Source organism: Miscanthus floridulus, chromosome 19 (assembly GCF_019320115.1).
Source record: "Miscanthus floridulus cultivar M001 chromosome 19, ASM1932011v1, whole genome shotgun sequence".
In the NCBI taxonomy this organism is placed as follows: Eukaryota; Viridiplantae; Streptophyta; class Magnoliopsida; order Poales; family Poaceae; genus Miscanthus; species Miscanthus floridulus.
In genome coordinates this window covers 112,471,256-112,493,706 of record NC_089598.1, presented here as the reverse complement: position 1 = coordinate 112,493,706, position 22,451 = coordinate 112,471,256, and the positions used below count along the sequence as shown (strand labels likewise).

Here is a 22,451-nt window from a genome sequence, read left to right as displayed (position 1 = left end):
CTGTTTCCTTTCATCATGTCTCACATTTATTTTCTCTCCCTCTTCTTTTTTAACATGGATCACCTTCTCTCTCAGCATATGTAGCTTCTACAAACCATTATGACAAGTGCAGTACCTACTTTTTTTAAACGAACCTACATGATTCTTGGGGCTCCTAGTAAAAAATGCAATGTTGGTGAAGGCCTTATGTTAGTCGGACCCAGGTGGACTCATTAAAGTGCCCTAAAGGCAGCCCCTATGCAGGCAGCTAATGTTAGTTGCCTCAGTCAAAAATTAGCTGTCATGTAGATAAAAAATAGTTGAAACCATCTTTACATCGCTTATGGCTGATCTCACACATCTCACTACACCCAGACACTCGCTGGCTCGCCTGCATTTGCTCTCTCACAATCAGCCTCAGCTTCGGTTACGAAAACAGTGGCTCACACCTTTTGTCAGTTGAAGCATTCGCACCCTATGCTCTAACATGCTGCGAACCCTATGCTCTAACATGCTGCGGACCCACTATTCAAGATGACATGGATGATTAGTGCAGAGATGGAGGCCGGGACTATAAGCCACGGTGACATGTTGGATAAGGCATAAGAGACAACTGAAGAGGAAAAAAAGAGAGAAGGTAACATCTAGGCCCCGTCGCCAACAGTGTAAAAGAATGGCATAATCCCATCCCTCTCGATCCCACCAGCCAAAGAAATTTGGATGAACTTATCACCTCAACCAAACACAAAAATACTCGTATAACGATCCCAAAAAAAAAAAACAAGATCATTGCATCCCACCTTGTCCCTGAACAGAACACATGCTAAGATGATACTTCCAGACCATTTTCAGTGGTACATTTGTTGCGCTTTCAAGAAACCGAACAGCAAAAACAAAAGGGATCAAATAAGTAAAATCTTACTTCAAATCTACACAGGCGAAGATGCCACTGCCGCTCAGTTTAATAAAGACAGTAAAAATTAGTCTCGATCCTCAAGGGTGCTGATTGGTTAGATGGTGTAGAAGCTAGTACATGATTGCATATGGTACCCACCATGATCATTCGCTACATGATACCCAGCAATCAAAATGTGTCAGCCAAGCGAAACAGGTACGGGCAAATGCCAGCATATAGAGGTGCGACTGGAACTCCAGAAGTCCCATCTGCAGCTAGTGTATAAAGAAGCTGAGGGCATTTGCATCTTCTCAGGTGTGCACCTCATCTCGCTTTTGGACTACATCATTTGCAAGTGGATATCAGCAGCCTGTTGAGCCAGCTCATTCATCATGGCCTCGTCGAAGAATTTATTGATGCTCACATCTTCACTCATGCCCTGCAAATGTGATGGTGCATACAGTTAGCACTGTGGCTAGTCTAACACTGATAAGGATTTTTACTGTATGATAAAAGTTAAGAGTGAGCAAATTATATGGTTGCTCATAAATCAACTATGATAGAAGTTAAGAATATATGGTTGCCATAATAAATCAACTATATCCCTTACCTTCCTTCGCCTGGTCTTTACCATGAACTCACGGGCAAGGTGCTGTATAGGTGCTGGCTCTAGGGGGCGAAGGACAATACTCTTATCTAAGGGGTCACCAGGAACAATAGCCCAGTGATCGAATACTGACAGACAAAAGGCTTGTCCCTGGGTATGGTATCTGAGATCTGTCTCAAATCCAAAAGACTCTATAACAGGTAAAAATGCCTGGAAAACAAAGAAACAATATCATTAGTCAAAAACAAATAGTACCATCGGTAAGTAGATTGGTTCACTGGCATGCTATTATCACAAAGGTTTTCCAGAAGGAAGACAAAGGGTGAATAGAGATCACTGTGTTCCTTACCTTAACAATGTATATTGGAGTGCCTGGCTTGGGTACATCAGCTGTTACGTGACCACGCCGCCGGGATAGCACCGTATAAATTGCAGAGACACAGTCAATTGGTGTTTGGATCTGCCAAGTGCACACATAAGATCCTCACTCGTCAGACAAGGCAGCAAAATAGAAACCAGATAGCATTGAAATATGTGCATGTATCCGCATCCTTGTGTATATAGAGAAGCACTAGGACTAACCTCAACATAATACACAGGTTCCATAAGGCGAGGATTAGCCATAAGGAATGCAGAGTAGACAACACGACGTGCTGTGGGAATTATCTGACCACCACCACGGTGCAATGGTTCTGGAGCTATGTTTGCATTTAAGATCTTGAATTTCACATTCCTAATTGGTTCATCACACAAAGGACCTTCTCTAGCACCCCACTGGAACCTATGTATAGGTTGATAAATAAACTGGTTAAAAAAAAGGCAGTGTGGATTCCAATTGGACTTAGTTAACTGAAGAGTGCAGAGCCCTACCCTTGAACAATTGAATCTTTGACCGCATTGAGCAGGTTCTTGTCAACCTCAATTGAAAGTGTGTCATCCAGAAGAATGTTAGGACCCTGCATGTCAAGTAAGATGTATTCAGGTATTCAGTAGATGGAAATACAACTGATGGAAAAAATAGTATTAATCAAATGAAAAGGCTGATGAATTGTCGGATAATTCATGTAATAGGAACAAATCGAAGTCAACTGCAAAAACGAGCACTGAGATTGACTGTGGGTCAGAAACACAGTGGGTTCATTGATCTCCAGAAAAGGTGAAAAGGAATAAAGAATAACCAAGGTTGCAAGACAGATCAGTCAGCAGTTTATGGCATATTACCTGCTTGTCAGGTCCAAAAGCCCATATTGACCTTGCTGCAAGCACATCCCACTGGTAGCGTTGGCGAAAGAAGTCAGTAATTTCTTTCTGTCTTGAATCCAGGCTAACAAGACCATTCTCAATATCTTCCGCTAAGCCCTTCTCTAATGGTTCAGCAAGCTGCGTCATGCCATAAAGACCAAAGGTTCAATAACATATCAGTTGCTTGCATTTACAAGTAAAGATCAGCATGGGAAATGTCAAAAGCAAATACAAAGAGTGCACTCAAGAAAAGCTTACCATAGTAATTTTGTTCCTCTTGTTAGGTGTTTCAGCAAAACATTTCATAGAAGAAGTATCAACAACTGTTTCACAAAATGTAACAACAGGATCTGCTACCTGCATGCCAAAAGGTAACAAAGCAAATCAATTTGGTCCACCCTAAAAATCAATTTAGTTCACCCCCCCCCCCCCCCCCCCCCCCCCCCAAAAAAAAAAAGGGCAAAACTAGTGCATCATCCATACCTTCACCTCAACCTCTGAATAAAGCTCTCTGAGGTCCTTCATTATGGAATCCAGATATAGTTCACCAGTCCCCAGGATAGTGTGCTCTCCAGATTCTTCAACCTTGGTAATAGCAAGAGGATAACTCTTGCTAATTTTACGAAGACCTTCGACCATTTTAGGAAGCTCACTTGGGTTGAGAGGCTCAGCTGCTATCTTTACAACAGGCAAGGTGTTGAAACGTAGAGGTCTAAATATGTACACATCTTCATCAATATTCATAGGACATATAGTAGCAGTTTTCATTATTGATGCATCTACACCTTCAATAAGAACCCAAGAGCCAGCAGGGGCTTTACTAATTGCAACACGGTATCGTGCCTGATAAACCCACAATTTGGTCACCTCTTTGACAGTCATATCCTCTTCATCATCTGGAGAATAGCCTTCTCCAAGGACCCTCACAGTCTGTCCAGTCTGTATCGTGCCACTATAAACTCGTCCGAAGGCATCAAAGACGCTGCAATCAGACTTTGGATATAGTTTTGTTACGTTAACCATAAGGGGTCCATTGGGATCACATTTTTTCATAGCATCCACAATAGAGGAATCTTGTGGTCCAGTGTATATGTGGTCTATCTTCCTTGCAGCAGCATCCTTCACTGAGGGGATATGTTTCACTAACATGTCGGTAAAACCAGTAGCAGTGCCAAAAATTGAGCGGCAAGCTAACCTCAGCAAAGGTCTAACATTAAGCTTATAAGCTGCATTGCTCAGCGTGACACCCAATTCAGCAAGCTTTGATTCCACATTCCCCTTTTGCTCACCAACAACCAGACTATAAATTTTGTACAGAGGCTCAAGGATAAACTCAACAAATGATCTGTTAGCTCCTTCCTTTGGCGGCTTCTTTTTAAAGGTTCTAGAATCAGGGTGAAAATACAGGTCTCCCCATAGGCGAGATGCAAATTTCTCATGGTCAAATTGAATCCCATGAATCTTTAAGTAAAGATGGGCAAAAGATTGTAAGGTAAAAGACCAGCCAGCAGCACCACTTGCAAAACATACATTTCCAGCAGCAGGATCCACCAGCTGAGTGCCACCTACTGTAGTTGAACACGATGAGATAAGATCATTAATTGCCTCTAGAGTATGCCGCAGCTTGAAATATGCATCATTTGGGGGCAGCTTTAGTTCTGTTATCAATCTGTCAACCTGTAATAGCACACAGTAAGCATAAACTTCAATTTCATGTTTCTACTGGAACATAATAGAAAAGGGGCAGCAAAGATGCACCTTGTTAATCACAACAACGATTGGAAGCCTTTCTTGGATTGCATGACGAATTGCCCTCTCAGTATTAACCTAATAACCAATGGGGGTAAATAAATAACATAATACTTTACACTTCCATATATAAGAAAATAAAAGATACTCTAGCAGAGCATGCATGTAAACCAAAAGTACAAAAAACCCGCATAATTTCTAAAAAACGCGAAACTTGCAATTTGCTGTACAACAAAATCATTTATTCATGTTATCTGGGTACTTAAAATTCCGGGAATGTTGATTCACATGTGGCTACTTTACTCTGCCCATAATGGCTGAAAACCTACACGGTCAACTAAAAACTCATTTGCTACTATAGGTTCAAATGACGTTCCATAAGTCACATCATTACATGGCCTTTAATCCAATAGATGTAACCATATGATAATCAACATGCTCAATGCATCAGAATCCTCAAATGCACTGACATCTTAAACCCAAGCTAAACACAACTTACCATACAAATCCCAATATAATGACATCTGCCTAAACTGAGTCCATAAAGGCAGCACATGCGTAAACCTTGCATATGAAGCAAGTTTGTGAACATCATGAAGCATTAGTACACTGTTCTTAAGCACACAATAAAGTGTACTTAGACAAATCTAGCAAGCAAGGTATCACCATTTACCAATTGGACTCAAAACAGTAAACACAGAGATTAAATTATTCTAATTGCTATCTGACTTGATCTGTGGGTGAAAACAAAATGCTCTTCCTGGAATATGCCAACAGCTGAGACCTCTATCTTAGTATTTTCAGCAATGGCACCCATTGCTCATTTAGAATGCATGGGTCAGACATCTGGAGAAATTTCTGTGACGCTGAAAGAAAACTTTACTCCCTTCCAATCAAAATGGAGGGTGGAGTGCCCTAAGTTGGATGGGATACAATTGGATGGTGACTCTTTGTTGAAGTGAATTAGTTTGACCAGATTGTACTACACACAGATTCATCTCCTCATGATCCAATATTTTCTCTAAAATGTGCATTAAGACTAGTAATTTCAGCATAATGCATCATTATAGCAGAAAGATGACTACGAAAAACAAAAGGTCAATGCATTACCATTACTCCCTCAGCAGCATCAACAACGAGCACAGCCCCATCCGCAAGCCGCAGTGCCGCAGTCATCTCATCTGAGAAGTTGACATGCCCGGGCGTGTCCATGATATTGCACAGGTATGACTTGCCGTTTTCCCCCTCGAGAACAAGCGACATTGGCACAGCCTTGATGGAGACCTGCCTCTCCTGCTCGTCCACCCTTGTATCAGTGAACCGCACATGGCGCTCCCCCTCAGAGTCGAAGGTGTCCACTTCGTGTGTCTGCTCTACGAGCATGTCCATGAACACCGTCTTCCCGTGCTGGAGGTGGCCGACGAGGGTGACGTTGCGGACGAGCGCGGGGTTGCCCGCGAGGCCGAGGAGGAAGTCGGTGGACGCGTAGGTAGACGTGGCCGCGGCGCGGGTCCCGACCTCGAACTTCACGACGCGGGGCGGCGCGATAATGGGCATCTCGAGCGGCTGCTCGTCCTCGTCCATGACGAGCGCCTCCACGCCAGGCCCGTACACCTCCTCGGCGGTGGGGTAGTACTTCTTGTCCTCGGCGAGCACCACGGCCTGCTGGGACGGGTCGCCCTCGTCGTCGTCGATGTCCATGAGCGCGGCCGGGCGGGAGGGGGAGCCCGACGGGGAGCGTGCCGCGGGGGACGGCGAGCCGGACTCGGAGGGGGACGGTGAGGCGCCGCCGGCGTCGGAGTCGTCATCGGCGTCGGAGTCGGCGAGCTCTGGGCCTATGTAGTTGCCGAACTCGTCGTAGAGGCTGTCGTCCATGGCGGCGGCGGCAGCGCTGAGAAGCCCCTAGGGTTTTGCTCGGCGGCGGAGCTGGGAGCGGGTTTGGGATTTGGGAGGAGGGAAGAGCGGAGACGCGGCACTAAGGGAGTAGACAATAGAACGAGTTGTCGTGAGATTTCGTGGCCTTTTTTATTTTTTTTATTTTTTACCGCCTTAATGAGCCCAGCCTGATGATGCGAGAAGCCTCATTTAACTTAACCATCGCAGGTCACACCAATCACCTAGATCTCCCACCTCAGTCCTCAGGCATGCTTTAGCACTATTTTAAATTTAACAACGTGATTCGAGAATATGCGAGGCCTAATTAACCCAAATTCACGAATAGATTAGTTCAAAAAATTATAAATCTCTAGATTGCTAATCCGAGAACTTAAGGGGTTGTTTGGCAGGATTTCTCATGAAAGATTCCTCCAAAACAGCTCCGACTACTCTATTTTCTTTACTAAAAAATGGTTTCTCCTACGTAACGTTTGTAGAGCTCCTTCAGAAGAGCCGAAGCCGGAGCCAAGGAGAAACCCTATCAAACAGAACAGGTTATGCTACAATGAACCCAACAACCCATGGCATATGTTCTCCCCACTTGATGCGTTCTTAATATTTTTTTCAACTTGATTAAATGTGAACCCTAACCGAACATTTTGGATAGATTAAACTTCAATATCTTACGTGGAATCGGAATTCAAGTTTGAGATTGATCTAGGCCGGTTCATTTGATCGTTCATTTTTTTGAGCAAAATTTGGTCGTTCAACATAGCACAAATTTCAAACACCGAAAAAAGAGTGAGCTCCCCCTCCACGAGGTGGGATAGTAGTATTTCCAGCCTTGCGATTTCCACTTACACGCCCGACTGGGAAACAGACAGGCCCAGACTTGGCCCGGCCCTTCGAATAGCCAGACACCAGCGCGGGCTGTCGGCCCTGCCTTTGTGTGCCACGCGCACGCCACCCCCGACTCCCTGACGCCCGACTGATGACTGACTAAGGCCCGCTTCACTTCACTACTGATGTTATTTTTTTCTTCAGTTCTATGAATAGTGAAGCGGTTTTGATAAATTGTTTGATAAAATGACTTTTATGTGAGAGCATGTTTTTAGAGGCACGAGAAGAAGTCACTTTTTTTTTCTCTATCCCACCCAAAATCACTATAAAAGTATATTTTTAAGGGCTTTACAGGTGAAACTATTTTACTTTACATGTTCGATAAAAAAACGGTTTCAAACGACTCTAGAGCCGGTGCAAACGCAGCGTAAGCATAGCAAAGCAAAGCAACTACTCCGCGTCCCGCTACCCTTTTCCCCGTAAGAACCCACCGCACGGCGGAGACCACGATCCCCACCGGCCGGCGTAGCGGAGATCGCGAGTTACAACGGGGAAGCGAGGAAGCTCCCTCGATCCCGCGCAGGTATCTGACGTCTGTCAGGCCGATCGCCCGATAAATATTCAACCTAACAGCTGACCCTTGTGTTTTGGGCTTCGCGCAGATTCGTTTCGATCGGGGTCTTGGTGACTTGGTAAGAGGGGAGGGGAGGGGAGGGGAGAAGCGGCGATGTCGGGCGTCTTCGGCAGGGTGTTCGGGAAGTCCAAGGAGCAGAGCCAGGCCACCGCGCTGGCCTCGCTCGACAAACTCAACGAGGTGAAACAGATCGGCTGATATCCCTGCCTGTGTTAGATAAATTTACTTCGGGGAGTTCGATGTATTTCAGTTATGATGATGCAGCGATTAAGGCTAGAGGTTAATTAGTCGATGTGTAAATTATATGCATTCGGATTCGGGTCAGATTATCTGTAGCTTTTCTGTAATTTGAACCTGTAGCAGTTTTTATTGCAATCGAAACCCAGCTGTGGGGTGTAATCTCACGGAAGTGATGGTGGGCAAGGTATATTACATTAAGAAGATGGCTAGCTTTTCTTACCTCTGTTAGATTTAAAAAAAAAAGATATGGTTGCTGCTGTCTCCGAGATAAACAGATTGACTCTCTGTGTTATTCAATGTATAGAACGATTAAATCCAAACAGCAGATGATTTTGCAAACCTGTTTACTATAAAACCAAATGCCTTCAGTATTCTCTGTTACTTATATGATTTGTAGCTTTTAGTGTCACTTTCACTCTTCCAGAATAAGGATTTTCTTTCATATATCTTCTGTAACTATGTAAAGACTTAAGACTGTTCTTGTAGTCGGAATCTGTAGAACTAACTTTCTTAATATGCTTACAGACACTTGAAATGTTGGAAAAAAAGGAAAACTTGCTAGTGAAAAAGGCCAATCTTGAGGTCGAGAAGGCCAAGAATTTTACCAAAGCCAAGAATAAAAGAGGTACAGTATAGCAGTTTGCCAATTCCAAGAATTTACCTGTGGAGCCCCCCCCCCTCCCCTTTTTTTTTTTGGGGGGGGGGGGGGGGGGGGTGGGTATTGCAATGATGTTTTTTTGAGGGAAGTATTGCAATGATGTTGTGTAACCACTTAAATGCAATGATAGTATAGTATTATGATTACCATATTGATTTTAATTGTCCCTGTTTTGCATGATTCAGAATTTAGCTGTTGTATTCCTAGTTTGCTACTGCTAGTGACGACCTCTGAAGAATGTTCTGCAAGATTTTCAGTGGTCTGCCTTTTTTCTGAATATAGATTTTAATTGTCACTGACATGGAGATGTCTTGCTCGGTGTTCTATTTTCAATCTTTGGTTTCACAATTTTGCATCTATTCCCATTGAATATTGTGTTACTGACGACCTGCACTAGAGGACTCCATTTTTTGTAAACTCCAAACATGTTTCTGTTGAATTCCATCCTACAGTGTTCCTGATTATATCTTGCAATTCCATGGTGTTCTGCTGCTCCTCCAAACTGTAACTATATCAAAGAAAAAACACATGCACACTTTTTTATTAAGTCGTCGAGGTGCAGATTCTACTCATCATAGATGATGAGTTTTCTTTCTTCTGTGCATAATGAGTTTTAATGGGAAGAATGACTTAATTGTTAACTTTGAATTCGCATTGTAGCCGCAATACAGTGCTTGAAGAGGAAGAGGCTATACGAGCAGCAGATTGAGCAGCTTGGAAATTTCCAGCTCAGGATACATGATCAGGTGGAGGCACAAATAATCTTTTAGTTTGGTTTTCATCTGGGCCTTATTGTGCTTATTAGATTTATCATGGTACTTCACTTACCTTTTCCTTCTATAGATGATTATGCTGGAAGCCGCAAAAGCTACAACAGAGACCGTGGATGCATTGAGAACTGGAGCATCGGCAATGAAAGCTATGCATAAATCAACGTATGTAACATCACACAATACTATGTCTTTAGAATCAATTATCATGCTTTTGAGTTTTTCTTGGATTTTTACAAATGTATCTAACTCATTTATGTCTTCAAGATAATTTGCCAATCGGTTACATCAATCTGAGAAACTTAATCGCCACTCTCTGAACCCTGGATCATCTTATTTTTATTTCAGAGGTTTTCAACTATTGTACTGGTTCTTTACAAATGATGCAACAAAACTTGTCTAGTGATTTAACTTGCAGATGAAAATAGAAGTTGTTGGACTTGCGATAGAATATACTTGGCAGAAATCTTAGGAAGAGTTCACACATCAGAAATGATTATGCCCATTTAAACCTTGATAAGTTTGTTGATTTTTAGGTTGCATATCTGGAAATGTGATAATATGTGACAGCCTTTTCTATTCCTATCCTTTTCATCGTAACAAACTTCAGTACAATCTAGCATGCATGTTAGATTCATAAGTGGTTTATTCTTGTGTACTTTGTCTGTAGTATTTTAGCGCACACCTATGGTGGCGAGTCTAATATATATCAGAAGCGATCATTTTTACTTCCTGATTTCTGGGTATGCTATATTGTTTCCTCTTTATTGAAAGAAAAATCATGTTGCTTTAATGCTTTTACAGAAATATTGATGATGTTGATAAAACCATGGATGAAATCAATGACAATATGGAGAACATGAGACAAATTCAGGATCTGTTGTCAGCGCCTATGGGAGCAGCAGCTGATTTTGATGAGGTCTCTCTCCCTCCCTCCCTCCCTCCCTACCTACCTACCTACCTATGGGCACACATGCGTGTTTTTGCTTAACCTTTTCTGTTTTGAATAGGATGAACTGGAAGCTGAACTTGCGGATCTGGAGGGGGAGGAGTTGGAGGCAGAGCTGCTTGCACCTACCACAACAGCTCCGTCCACAGCTCCAGTGCGTGTACCTACTGCTCAGCAGTCCACTAGGCCATCTGCCCAGAGTAGCAAAGCTGAAGATGACGAGCTGGCAGCTCTACAAGCAGAAATGGCTATGTAATTATAGGTACTTCTCCATTTTTTTATCTGAGTCAGGTCCATAGTGTTGTTTCACTCTTTAGGAATTAGTAGTTTAACAATGAAACAGTTCACAAGTAGCTCAAGGTGTCAAATCCCCATGACATAAATTATTTTACAGATTACTAAAATCAATGGTTAGTTTCCTCATTGCCATAGGCTGTGTGGCCCCAATCAGTCATCATTAGAAGACTTATACATTGTATATTACAGGCATTGGCATGGTCATCTTGGATTCAGATTCTGTGGATATCTCGGAACTCTGGTATAGTCATGAGGATCGGCCTAGGAAGACCGTCAGAATTCAGAACCACAAATACAAGCTGCATACCAGCCTAACTACTTATGTATCATAGCATGATATGTTAGTGTTTTGTAATGAAATATTTCAGATGGGCTAATAAACATATTTCTACTAATAAATTGGGTTATGTCAGTAATTCAGTATTATGTTCTTCAGGTTTTGCCATATCTATCTCTGTTCTAGTGCAATTCTAATTGATGATGAAACTCTTTACCTACATGTTCGGTTGTTCCTGATGACGAAGTTGGTGCAGCATCTGGATTTTGAGCCCACACTTGTGGGCAAACATGACTTGCAGTGAAAAGACGGAACCTGTATATTCAGTTGTCTATTTTGTGCTGCAGACGGACAATTGTACTGCATCGTCAAAATTTGGCGTGGGTGAAGGAATTGCTAATGTTGCTGAAAATCCACCCATGTGTTGTGAAGTTGTCACTGTACATCTGTGAAAATGTTGCATCTGGTACTGTGGCCGGTTCAGCATCACAATACTGAAATTTGGGGAAATAAGTTCACAGAAAAAGATCTCTCTGATGTAAAGCGCCAAATTCTTTCATCAGACTCCAATGTTCCAGTGGAATAACTAGGATGATATCTATGACATTATTAGAATGCCAAGTAAGCAAAACGATTATATAATTTAGAATTAAGGAAGAGATAGAAGAAAATGGTTTCTTATATAATAAACTATATTTATATGAGAAATAAGATAGATGTGTGATAGGTAGATGATAGAAGAGAGAAGACAGTGGATTTGTTGAAAAAAGTTTTGTAGAAACGATTCATTAGGAATATAGTTTTATGGTAGTGTCAAAGTATGACAATTATCCTATAGTTTTTTTGGTTGGTACTGCCCTAAACCGCTCGGGTCTCTTTGGATGTTGCTAATTTTAGCAAGCTAACTATTAGCACATGCTAGCAACCTTTCATTTAATAATTTGTGCTAATAGCTCTATAGATGGTGACAAGGTCTATTGGCATATCTAGTTTGGGTACATCCTTCAAATCTTAGGGCACGTACAACTTGCTTGTACAATAAGTTTTTTTCCACCTCACACACATATGACTTATATAGTGGTCAATCTGTTTAACTAAATTGTTTAATGCTTTAATTTATCTATGATCAAGTATGAATATGATTTTTATATATCCTTGTTGATACAAAGCAGTCAAACATAAATAAGATGAAGATGGTTACCATATTATATAGAACCATCAATATAAAATGATATATTTATGTGTAAAGTAATAGAACTACTATTCAGCAGATGACTATAGAATAACTTATTCTGTGGCCACTTTGAGTTACGATAATTACTATGCTAATTTACGAGATTATAGTAACTTCTTAGTAAGTGATTTGCTATAACGTTACAGTAAATATCCCTATGTGCTGTAGTAAAATAACTATCGTAAATATGTATTCATTTATCGTAAATTAGTATAAAAATTATAGTAAATAGAGGTGGCTATAAAATGATTTATTTTGTAGCTGTAATTATATAATTATGTTTCTAAAAATCAAATAAAATGTAACAGGATTACATAAGTTTTGTCTAGCTTTTTTTTTGTTTCCGTAGCGCCGGCACTAAATCATAATATGATTACATTAGCTTACTATAAAATTTTATAACTTTTGAGCTTATACGTGGCCTACAATTTTTTTTAAGTTATAGGGCTAAAGCCCCCATCTTTCAACTATATAGTCAAAAGACGCAAAATCCATTACAGCGTACCGAATGCTTTTCATCCTGAACCAGTCACATAAAAGAAAACAGATCCACCTCTCAGAAACAAAAACAAAAAAATGTCCACCTCACAAAGACCGGAACACCTAAAGAAACTGCATCTCTCAAAGACAGGAACAACTAATGAAACAAAACAACTACTCCAAACTACTGTTAAAAACCTTCCACCCAAAACTCTGAAGCTGGTGACCACTTCTCACTCCCATCTTTTAACTTCGATTGCGCCTCTACCTTGGTCTTTCCAAACTTCTTAGAACTAAGACATTATCAGGGATGATCTTGAAGCTCTAGTTGCGCAGCCATAAGTCCCTTCTTGCTGAAATCTTGATCTCCTCCATCCAGAGTTTCGTAAGCTCTTTCTTTCATGGTGGGCGCACAATTATTCAGTTATGTAGAAACCCAGCTCATAAGCATCTCCATGCTTTTCCAGCCACTTTTCTAAAACACAAAGTTTATTTCTATCTTCTAAATACTCTAAAGAACTGCAGAGGTAACAATAGTAAGGGTACCATATTTTTAATTTTTTTACCCAAAACTTTCTTATTGCGTAGCCTACAAAAATATTATGACAGAAACAAAATCATTTTTAACTCCTCAACAAAAGCTTTGCTAGCGGTGGAAATTTTACTGTAGTGTCACCTGATATGAGTAAATTGCCATAAATTTGGCAAAAACTATTGAGCACAAAAAATTTCTACAGAAATATAAACTAAAAGTTTCACAAAATAACCTATATTATTAAATTAAATAAATATAAAAAAAACATCAGGCTTCGGCCCGCGGCCGGCGAATACCCACTGGCCACTGGCCCACTGCCATGCCTACATCGGCTCACACAGTCACACAGAGCCCCGCATCTCCTTTCTCCCGTCCCGTGCGCTTTTCTCCAGCCTTGCTCCCTCTGGTGCTGTGGGCCCGACATGCAGGCGTGGTTCTCCTCCGGCCCCGGGCCCTCCTCCTCGTCGGCGGCGTCCTCTTCGCAGCCGTCGCTGCTCGCGGAGTGGAACTCCTACGCTGCCGCCCGCTCCGCCGAGGACGCGGGCGATGGCTTCGGGATCGACATCGAGGCGGCCGTCCGCTCCGCCAACGACCGCGTCGCCGGCACCTTCGGCGTGTACGTAAACCCCAGGCTCTTCATCCCCCTCTCTCTTCTCGCCGCTCGGGAAGCGCTCAGTATTCTCCTCCGCCCTGCGCCATAGGATCAGAGCTAGTAGCTTAGTTCTGCTTGCAGCTGTGCTGCAAAATTGAAGGGATCGTAGGCAGTTCTCAGATCATCTCTGCGCGGAATGTGATGTATGGGTTTGATTTGAGTTGGTTAGTCCGAAATCGTGAGGAGAGCACGAATAGTTTGCCGCTCCAGAGCTCGAGATAGCATAGATAAGGTGCATGACAAGTTCCTGTTGGGCTCTGAAGGAAGGGATCTTGGCCAACATCTGTTTTGCTTTCCCATGGTAATCTCCAATTGCAAGTGGGGTTCTTGAACCAGCGAGAGAAAATTTCTTTAGGGCATGTACATTCATGGCTTTAGCCAATGTCACTGTAGGAATTTGTGTTTTGACAAATATTTCCTGAAGATTCATGTTCAGCTGCTTAAACATTTGAGCACTTCTGGCATTCGGTTTATTTGTTTTGTTAAGCTGGGAAACAGGAAAAGGCCAATATATAGGGTAAAGTAAAGTAAAGGAATATGCATAAAAACTGGCCTTGGCTAGCCTCTTTTTATTTAACCTTCATAAGGACATTTGCTTTGAACCTTGATTTTTTTTAACTAATTTGTTCTGCTATTCTTATCTGTCCAGGGTCTCAAAAGGTGTTAAAGGGTTGCCTGGCAGCTTTAAGTCCACAACAAGCAGTGTTCCATCTGGCAGATCTCTCATGTATTTCGGTCTGTTTCTTGCTAGTGGTGTATTCCTAGTTTTCATCGCATTCACGATATTTCTGCCAGTCATGGTGATAATGCCACAAAAGTTTGCAATATGTTTCACGGTGGGATGTGCCTTCATAATTGGATCATTCTTTGCGCTGAAAGGGCCTAAGAATCAGCTCTATCATATGATTTCCAAAGAGGTATAGCGTATTTTGTATTGCAAACTTTTTCATCTCATACTCTCATAAGCTTTGACTTCTCACTATGAATTATATGTTCTCCGAGACATTTCCTGTACTATATTTGTCCTGTTAATTTTTATTGCATTGAACTGGGCATACTATTATTCTTGTCATTCATTGGTCTCATGATGAAGGTTTGCCACCAAAATTTGCCTCACCAAAGATTTGGCAAGCAAAAGTTGACAAAGGTTGGGATTTTTTTTTTTTTTTTTTTTGCCAAACATTTAGTAAGCCAAATGTGTGATTTTGTCAAGTTTTGGAAGCAAACCATGGCAACCAAAAAGGCAAAAACTTAGCTTGCCTTGATTTTGTCAGCCAAAATTTGGCTATCAACCAATCAGGCCCTAAATTTTCTTGCACAAATACTATTTATAGCTATCTCATCAAGTTTGTATTGCAACATATTCAATTATTCATATCCTTGAATTATTTATAATTTGATAAACTATCAAGTTCGTGTCCAATTGTCAAACTGTTATGATCATGAACAGAAGCACCAGCCCTAGCATGCTGGTAGGCTCACCTGGTCTTCTTATCTTACCGCTACCAGTTATGCTCAATTTTGTGTGGCATAGCCTACACTACTTTTGTCTTGTTAAAAGAATTACACAATGAACTGAGCATATTATTATTCTTGGCATGTAATGATCTCGAAATGAAGAAAAAAGGGGGCAATATCTAATACGCCACTGAAATTTCTTGTAAAAGTACCATTTAGGTACCTCTCCAGAGATCATTGTACTGTAAAAAGGAATTCACATGACCAAGTTTCTTTGATATCATAGCATATCATATCCTTGGTGTATTGATAATTTGATCCCTTTGATAAACTATCAAGTGTTTGCCCAATTGTGGAACAGTTATGGTGGTTTACAGAAACACGGTCCCTAGCCTGTGGGTAGAGTTACCCAACCTTAACAGAAAGCCAAACCTGTAGATGCATCGACAATGATTGGTACCTCATACTTGATTTGGCAAAGAAATGCTCTATATAGGTCCTGAGTGTGCTTTGTTTTAAGTTAAGAGATATTAGCATGCATGGTACTAAGTTTCTGTTATATTAACATGCAACCGTAGTGAATTTATCCTTGTATTTACCTTGATGTGATTTTGGAGCGTAATATGCATCTGTTAGCTTTATCTTATAACCTGCTTCCACAATTTACAAGATCACTTGCTGACTCTTGGTGTACCATGTTTGTGGATACATTATTAGTTGATGACTTATATCATGAGTTCATATGCTGATCTTTCAATCTTCTGTCAAGAACCACACATTTGTGCTAAATTTCCTGGAATTGATTTCCTTATTTCACAGAGATTACCTTTCACTGTGGGATTTGTTGGGAGCATGGTTGCTACCATCTACGTGTCAATGGTGCTTCATAGCTACATACTTTCTGTTTTCTTCTCCGTGCTTCAGGTGATAACATCCTCTTTGCACTTTGCAATCCTCTTGCACAGTGCTATTAGACTTCCTTATGCGACAGGCACCTTCACCCCTTTCAGCATAAGTAGGAGTAGGACTCTGTTCTTCCTGCTAGCTGATAGGAACTAACTTTGAAGAGAAACCTTATTCTTTGAATAAGCCATAGAACTCTTATACTCAGTCTGGAGCTTTCTTGTTTTCTGGTGACTGTAGTTGTGAGCTTGACCCTGTGATGATGTATAATGGCTTTGAACTAAGAAACTTTTCTCTTATTTTTTTCAGGTCCTTGCTCTAGCATATTATGCCATCTCATACTTCCCTGGTGGATCTGCTGGAATGAAGTTTCTATCATCCGCCCTTGTGTCCTCAGTGTTGAGATGCTTTGGGCGATGAGTTCACCTGTTAGTTGCTTTCACCATCTATTTCATCCTGTTACACTTTTGACTTTTGTTCATATTGACTTAGAGATCGATAACAGTGACTGCAGGCAGTGTCTGTCAATATATTTGCATGTAACTTACCCACCATATTATATAATCATATTACATCCATGAATGCTCCTCCGATACCAAAACCTTTGTTGTTTGGATAGACTTGAACAGCTGTCAAGAAATTTAACTGTGAAAAAGGGTGCAACGCTTAAAGATAATAATCTGCCATTAGGTCATCTGGGAACTCTAGACAGGATTCTTTTTGCATGGCATGGCAAATCATTTTATGTAATGAGTATAACCATGCAATATTTTTTTTTCTTTCTAATTCTGATGCCATCTGTTAGTACTCATTTAGATGACTGTAATCTTTTTGCTTCTGCAGGACTGCATCTTTCCTGTGCTGATTGCAGAATTTCTAGTGAATGATCTAGCAGGACTGCGTATCGTTATAAATTGTGCAGCTTCATTACTTCCAGAAGTCTGATGCCATTTTGAAGCACTGAACTCAGCTATTTGGTAACTTGATGATTGTCAAGGGCGTCAAACCCCCGGCAGGCAGGGCCTCGGCTACGGAGCTCGTAGCCGTCGGCCGTCTTCTCCGGTGAGGTTATACCCCTCTACCGCAGGCTTAGGGTTTAGGAAAGGAAGAGGTAGGGGATAATAATCTTGCTTAATTCCTCAAGGTGCCGAGTACAATCTTAAATAGCCATGCGGTTGCAACTCAAAAGGAAACCAACCTCCTAGACATAAGGAAATAACTAAACTTAAGGAAATTGACTTGATCTATTTCTAATCTTGGCCACGCTGTTGCTGCGGCCCCTCTGCATGCGCGGCCTGCGCCTGGCTTGCGGCGCGCTCAGCGGCCCGACGCACATCACGTGCGCGCCTCCGCCTTGTGTACGGGATGCCGCACATGACATCTCTCCCCCCCTCGACGACCGGCTCGTCCTCGAGCCGGAAAGCAGGGTACTTGGTGATGAAGTCGGCCTTGTCTTCCCATGTAGCAGAGGATGCCGGTTCACCCTTCCAGCGCATGAGCACTTGCTGAACTCCACGAGCCAGACGGCCCTGAACGACCTTCTTTGGTTCTGGGACGATAGCGCCATGATGAACCGGCGGTAGAGGAGGTGGAGTATCTGGTGCTGGTCCAATCCACTTCTTCAGAAGGCTCATGTGGAAGACATCGTGGATCTTGGCGCGTGGAGGCAACTCAAGGTGGACAGCAACCTCGTTGATGAGTTCCTGGACGCGGTACGGCCCAAAATACTTGGGCTGGAGCTTCCCTTTGACAGCGACGGCCAGGGACGCCACTGGGCATTGACGAAGACGGAGAAGAACCCAGTCCCCCACGGCATACGCCACCTGCCGGTGTGACTTGTCGTAAACGCGCTTCTGGGTGGTCTGGGCTTGCTCCAGGCGATATTTGACGTCCTCCAGGAAAGCGGCGCGTTCAGCCATGGTCTTGGCGACCGCTGCCACGCGTGTGTCGCCTGGCTCATACGACCTGATGGTGGGGGGGTCGCGGCCGTAGACCACCCGGAACGGCGTCTCCCGCAGTGACGATTGGTATGCAGTATTGTAGGTGAACTCCGCCCATGGCAGCCACCGGAGCCAGTCGCGCGGGCGGTCGCCGGTGAAGCAACGGAGGTACATGGCGATGACTCGATTGGCCGCCTCTGTCTGTCCGTCAGATTGCGGGTGGAAGGCTGTTGTCATGTGTAGCTTCGCGCCCATGAGACGCATGAGCTCTCGCCAGAATGTGGAGGTGAAGACGGGGTCCCTATCCGAGACCATGGACTGCGGCATGCCATGGAGCCGCACGATGTCTTTGAAGAACGCCTCGGCGACAGACTCTGCAGTGTAGGGGTGAGCCAAGGGGAGAAAATGACAATATTTACTGAATCGGTCCACCACCGTCAAGATGACGGACTTCCCGCGCACACGCGGAAGAGCCTCCATGAAGTCGAGGCCGACGTCCGACCAGACCCCGGTTGGAACCGGCAGGGGCGGCAGCAGGCCGGCCGGCTGGAGGTGCTCGGTCTTGAAACGCTGGCAGGTAGCGCAGGCGCGTACGAAGTCCCGGACGTGCCGGCGCATCTCGGGGAAGTGGAAGTCACGCCGGAGGCGGTGGAGCGTGCGCTGGACTCCTTCGTGGCCATCATCATGCACGGCAGCAAGGAGCTCCAGTAGCAGCGTTGAAGATGGCGGGATGTAGAGCCGGCCATCAAACATGACCATGTCGCCATCGACCACAGACCACGGCGCGCCACGGTGGCCTGCTGCTATCTCTTCTCGGAGGGCCACCACGGCTGGATCCTCCGCTTGAACATGGCGAAGGCGGTCCACGAAGTCGAACCGAGGGGCCGATAGTGCCAGGATGGCCCCATCGTCTGTGTCGCGGCGGGACAAGGCGTCCGCCACGGTGTTAGCTGCGCCCGGCTTGTATTCCACCACAAAGTCGAAGCCAAGGAGTTTCCCCACCTAATGGTGCTGGGGGATTGTCGCGAGGCGTTGATCCAGCAGGTACTTCAAGCTGTAGTGGTCGGTCTTCACGGCGAAGGAACGTCCCCACAGGTACGGACGCCAATGACGGACGGCGTGGACGAGGCCGATCAGCTCCCGCTCATAGGCAGCGAGAGAGCGGTGGCGTGGCACGACCGGCCGGCCGAAGAAGGCGATCGGATGGCCGTCCTGGATGAGCACCGCGCCAAACCCATGTGAGGACGCGTCGCACTCGACGGTGAATGGCTTGGTGAAGTCCGGCATGGCGAGGACGGGCGCCGTCGTGATGGCGGCCTTGAGTGCCGCGAACGCCGCCGCCGCGTCGTTGTTCCAGGAGAACCCCTCCTTCTTGAGGAGTGCCGTCAGCGGTGCGGCGACGGTGCCGTAGTTGTGCACAAACTTGCGGTAGTAGCCCGCAAGGCCCAGGAACCCGCGGATCGCCCGAGCCGAGCGGGGTGGTGGCCAGTCGACGATGGCTTGCACCTTGGCCGGATCCATGGCAACGCCGGCCGCGGAGATGACGTGCCCGAGGTAGGCCACAGAAACCTCCCCAAAGGCGCACTTGCTGCGCTTGACGAAGAGGTGGTGCCGGCGGAGCTCCGAGAGCACTATGCGCAGATGACGAAGGTGGTCGGCCCACAAGCTGCTGTAGATAAGAATGTCGTCAAAAAATACCAACACAAAACGCCGAAGGTAGGGCCGGAGTACGTCGTTCATGAGGGCCTGAAAGGTCGCCGGCGCATTGCACAATCCGAAGGGCATGACCAGGAATTCGTAGAGGCCATCATGCGTACGGAACGCCGTCTTGTGGACGTCGGCGGGCCGCATGCGGACCTGATGGTAGCCCGACCGGAGGTCGAGTTTGGTGAAGAAGCGGGCGCCATGGAGTTCATCAAGCAACTCGTCGACGACGGGAATCGGGAAGGCGTCCTTGACGGTGAGCGCATTCAGCGCCCTGTAGTCGATGCAGAAGCGCCATGAGCCATCCGCCTTCTTGACGAGGAGGACCGGGGAGGAGAAGGCGGAGTCGCTGCGACGAACGATCCCCTGTTCCATCATGGCGGCGCACTGGCGTTCCAGCTCGTCCTTGTGCGCCGCGGGGTACCGGTAGGGCCGGACCACGACTGGGGAGGCGCCCGGCTTGAGGACGATGCCGTGGTCGCGGCTATGTGGGGGCGGAAGGCTGCGCGGCTCGGCGAAGACATCGGCGAACCCGGCAAGCAGCTCGTCGAGGAGTGGCGCGCTGGACGTTGCGGCACAGGTCTCCAGGGTGCTCGAGGCAGCCACCCCGGGCCAGCGGACCATGCTGCCGTGGCGTTGGAAGGAGACCGAGCCATCGACGAAGTCCCACACCAGGCGGCCGAGCGTGGCCATCCACTGCAGCCCCAGCACCAAATCGTGTCCTGCAAGGGGCATAACAAAGAGGTCGACGGCGAAAGCGATGTCGTGGATCACAAGGGGGGCGTGCCTGATGACTCCTGGGCACGGCACCTTCTCGCCATTGGCCACCATGGCCGTGAGGCGTGGTCTAGCTTGGATGGATAGACCGGACCGCGCCGCTGCCGTCTCGGCGATGAAGTTGTGGGTGGAACCGGTGTCAAGGAGGGCGATGAGCGGGGTCGAGCCCACCATGACGTGGACCTGCATGGTCCTACCCACGGGCACGCCAGCCACTGCGTGCAGGGAGAAGATCGGCGCCTCCTGCGCCACGGCGTCCGCCGCGGTGTCGGCGCCCGCGTCCTGAGCGTCGTCGATCTCTACGCCGTCGAGGAAGAACAAACGTCGGCAGAATCTGTTGTGGCCGCGGGAGTACTTTTCATTGCAGTTGAAGCACAACCCTTGGCGGCGTCGCTCGGCCATCTCCTCCGGGGTGAGGCGGCGCTGGTTGCCCTCGGTACGGCCCTGCTGGGCAGCCGCCGGTGGCGCCGGGAGTGCCAAGAGGGGCGGTGGGAGCGGCATGTTGGCCCGGGCCGCGGGGGGGGCGGCGGACCGCGCGGGGGCGCCCTCGGTGGAAGAGGCGCTGGACGCCCCAACTCCATCAACTCGACCTGTCGGGCCAGGCTTATGGCGGCGGCGAGGGAGTCCGGGTTGTGGAGGCGGACGGCGTTGCTGAGCGGCGGCATGAGCCCTCCGGTGAAGAGCTGGACCCGCTGCGCCTCGTCGAGCCGGCCGGCGCGAGGTAGGAGGGCCTGGAACCGGTTGGCATACTCCTCCACGGGCCCCGTGCAGCGGCACTCCGCGAGCTCGAACAGCGGAGCGGAGCGAAGGGGAGGACCGAAGCGCAAATTCAAGAGATCCTTGAAATTACCCCACGTTGGCGTGCCGTCATCGTCCTGCAGCTGGATGAACCATAACTGTGCGGCGTCGTCCAGATGATAGGACGCCATGCGCACGCGCTCTTCTGCCATGGTTCGGTGTTGGCGAAAGTAGGCCTCGCACTTGTTGAGGAATAGCATCGGGTCGGACGTGTCGTCGAAGTGGGGAAAATCCCACTTCTTGTGCTTCGGGTGGAAGTCCAGCTCGCGCGGCCCTTCGGAATGGCGGCCCCCCGCTGCTCTCGGCCGTCGAGGCCTTCATGGAGGCCATGTTGGCCTTTAGGGTCGTGATCTCGGCAGACATGTTCTTCAGCTCCTTGAAGAGATCGGCGATGGTAGGCTCGGCCATGGTGGCGGTGGGTTGCGGGGTGGGCGCGGCAGCAGTAGATGGCGGCGGCTGTTGGTGGGCTGGTGCGGCTGGAAGAGATGGATCGGGATGGGCGTGAGAGGATCGGCTGACGTGTGATACCAGGTTGTCAAGGGCGTCAAACCCCCGACAGGCAGGGCCTCGGCTACGGAGCTCGTAGCCGTCGGCCGTCTTCTTCGGTGAGGTTATACCCCTCTACCGCAGGCTTAGGGTTTAGGAAAGGAAGAGGTAGGGGATAATAATCTTGCTTAATTCCTCAAGGTGCCGAGTACAATCTTAAATAGCCATGCGGTTGCAACTCAAAAGGAAACCAACCTCCTAGACATAAGGAAATAACTAAACTTAAGGAAATTGACTTGATCTATTTCTAATCTTGGCCACGCTGTTGCTGTGGCCCCTCTGCATGCGCGGCCTGCGCCTGGCTTGCGGCGCGCTCAGTGGCCCGACGCACATCACGTGCGCGCCTCCGCCTTGTGTACGGGATGCCGCACATGACAATGATTTTGAGGAAAGGATGTTGCTGGACCCTCCC

General features: G+C 46.2%; 3 protein-coding genes across 3 annotated transcripts; 2 read left to right on the top strand and 1 right to left on the bottom strand.

Annotated features, from left to right (window-relative positions):
• Window positions 1–800: 800 nt before the first annotated feature.
• On the bottom strand, window positions 801–6,479 carry LOC136527005 (110 kDa U5 small nuclear ribonucleoprotein component CLO-like). Its single transcript, XM_066519598.1, has 10 exons — window positions 5,583–6,479; window positions 4,482–4,550; window positions 3,207–4,400; window positions 2,982–3,080; window positions 2,703–2,861; window positions 2,352–2,437; window positions 2,064–2,262; window positions 1,831–1,941; window positions 1,485–1,691; window positions 801–1,313 (listed from the first exon to the last, which is right to left on the bottom strand). The coding sequence occupies exons 1-10, from the start codon at window positions 6,345–6,347 to the stop codon at window positions 1,215–1,217; spliced, it is 2,988 nt and encodes a 995-aa protein (XP_066375695.1). The 5' UTR covers window positions 6,348–6,479; the 3' UTR covers window positions 801–1,214.
• A 1,140-nt stretch (window positions 6,480–7,619) lies between these two features.
• LOC136527738 (vacuolar protein sorting-associated protein 32 homolog 2-like) lies at window positions 7,620–11,155 on the top strand. The gene is made up of 8 exons (XM_066520556.1): window positions 7,620–7,770; window positions 7,850–8,001; window positions 8,587–8,686; window positions 9,380–9,465; window positions 9,563–9,654; window positions 10,294–10,408; window positions 10,500–10,700; window positions 10,925–11,155. Exons 2-7 carry the CDS (start codon window positions 7,915–7,917, stop codon window positions 10,692–10,694), a joined length of 675 nt encoding a protein of 224 aa, XP_066376653.1. The 5' UTR covers window positions 7,620–7,770; window positions 7,850–7,914; the 3' UTR covers window positions 10,695–10,700; window positions 10,925–11,155.
• A 2,419-nt stretch (window positions 11,156–13,574) lies between these two features.
• On the top strand, window positions 13,575–17,269 carry LOC136525250 (protein transport protein SFT2-like). Its single transcript, XM_066518254.1, has 5 exons — window positions 13,575–13,877; window positions 14,563–14,830; window positions 16,191–16,295; window positions 16,584–16,702; window positions 17,118–17,269. Exons 1-4 carry the CDS (start codon window positions 13,684–13,686, stop codon window positions 16,692–16,694), a joined length of 678 nt encoding a protein of 225 aa, XP_066374351.1. The 5' UTR covers window positions 13,575–13,683; the 3' UTR covers window positions 16,695–16,702; window positions 17,118–17,269.
• The last annotated feature ends 5,182 nt before the right edge of the window (window positions 17,270–22,451 follow it).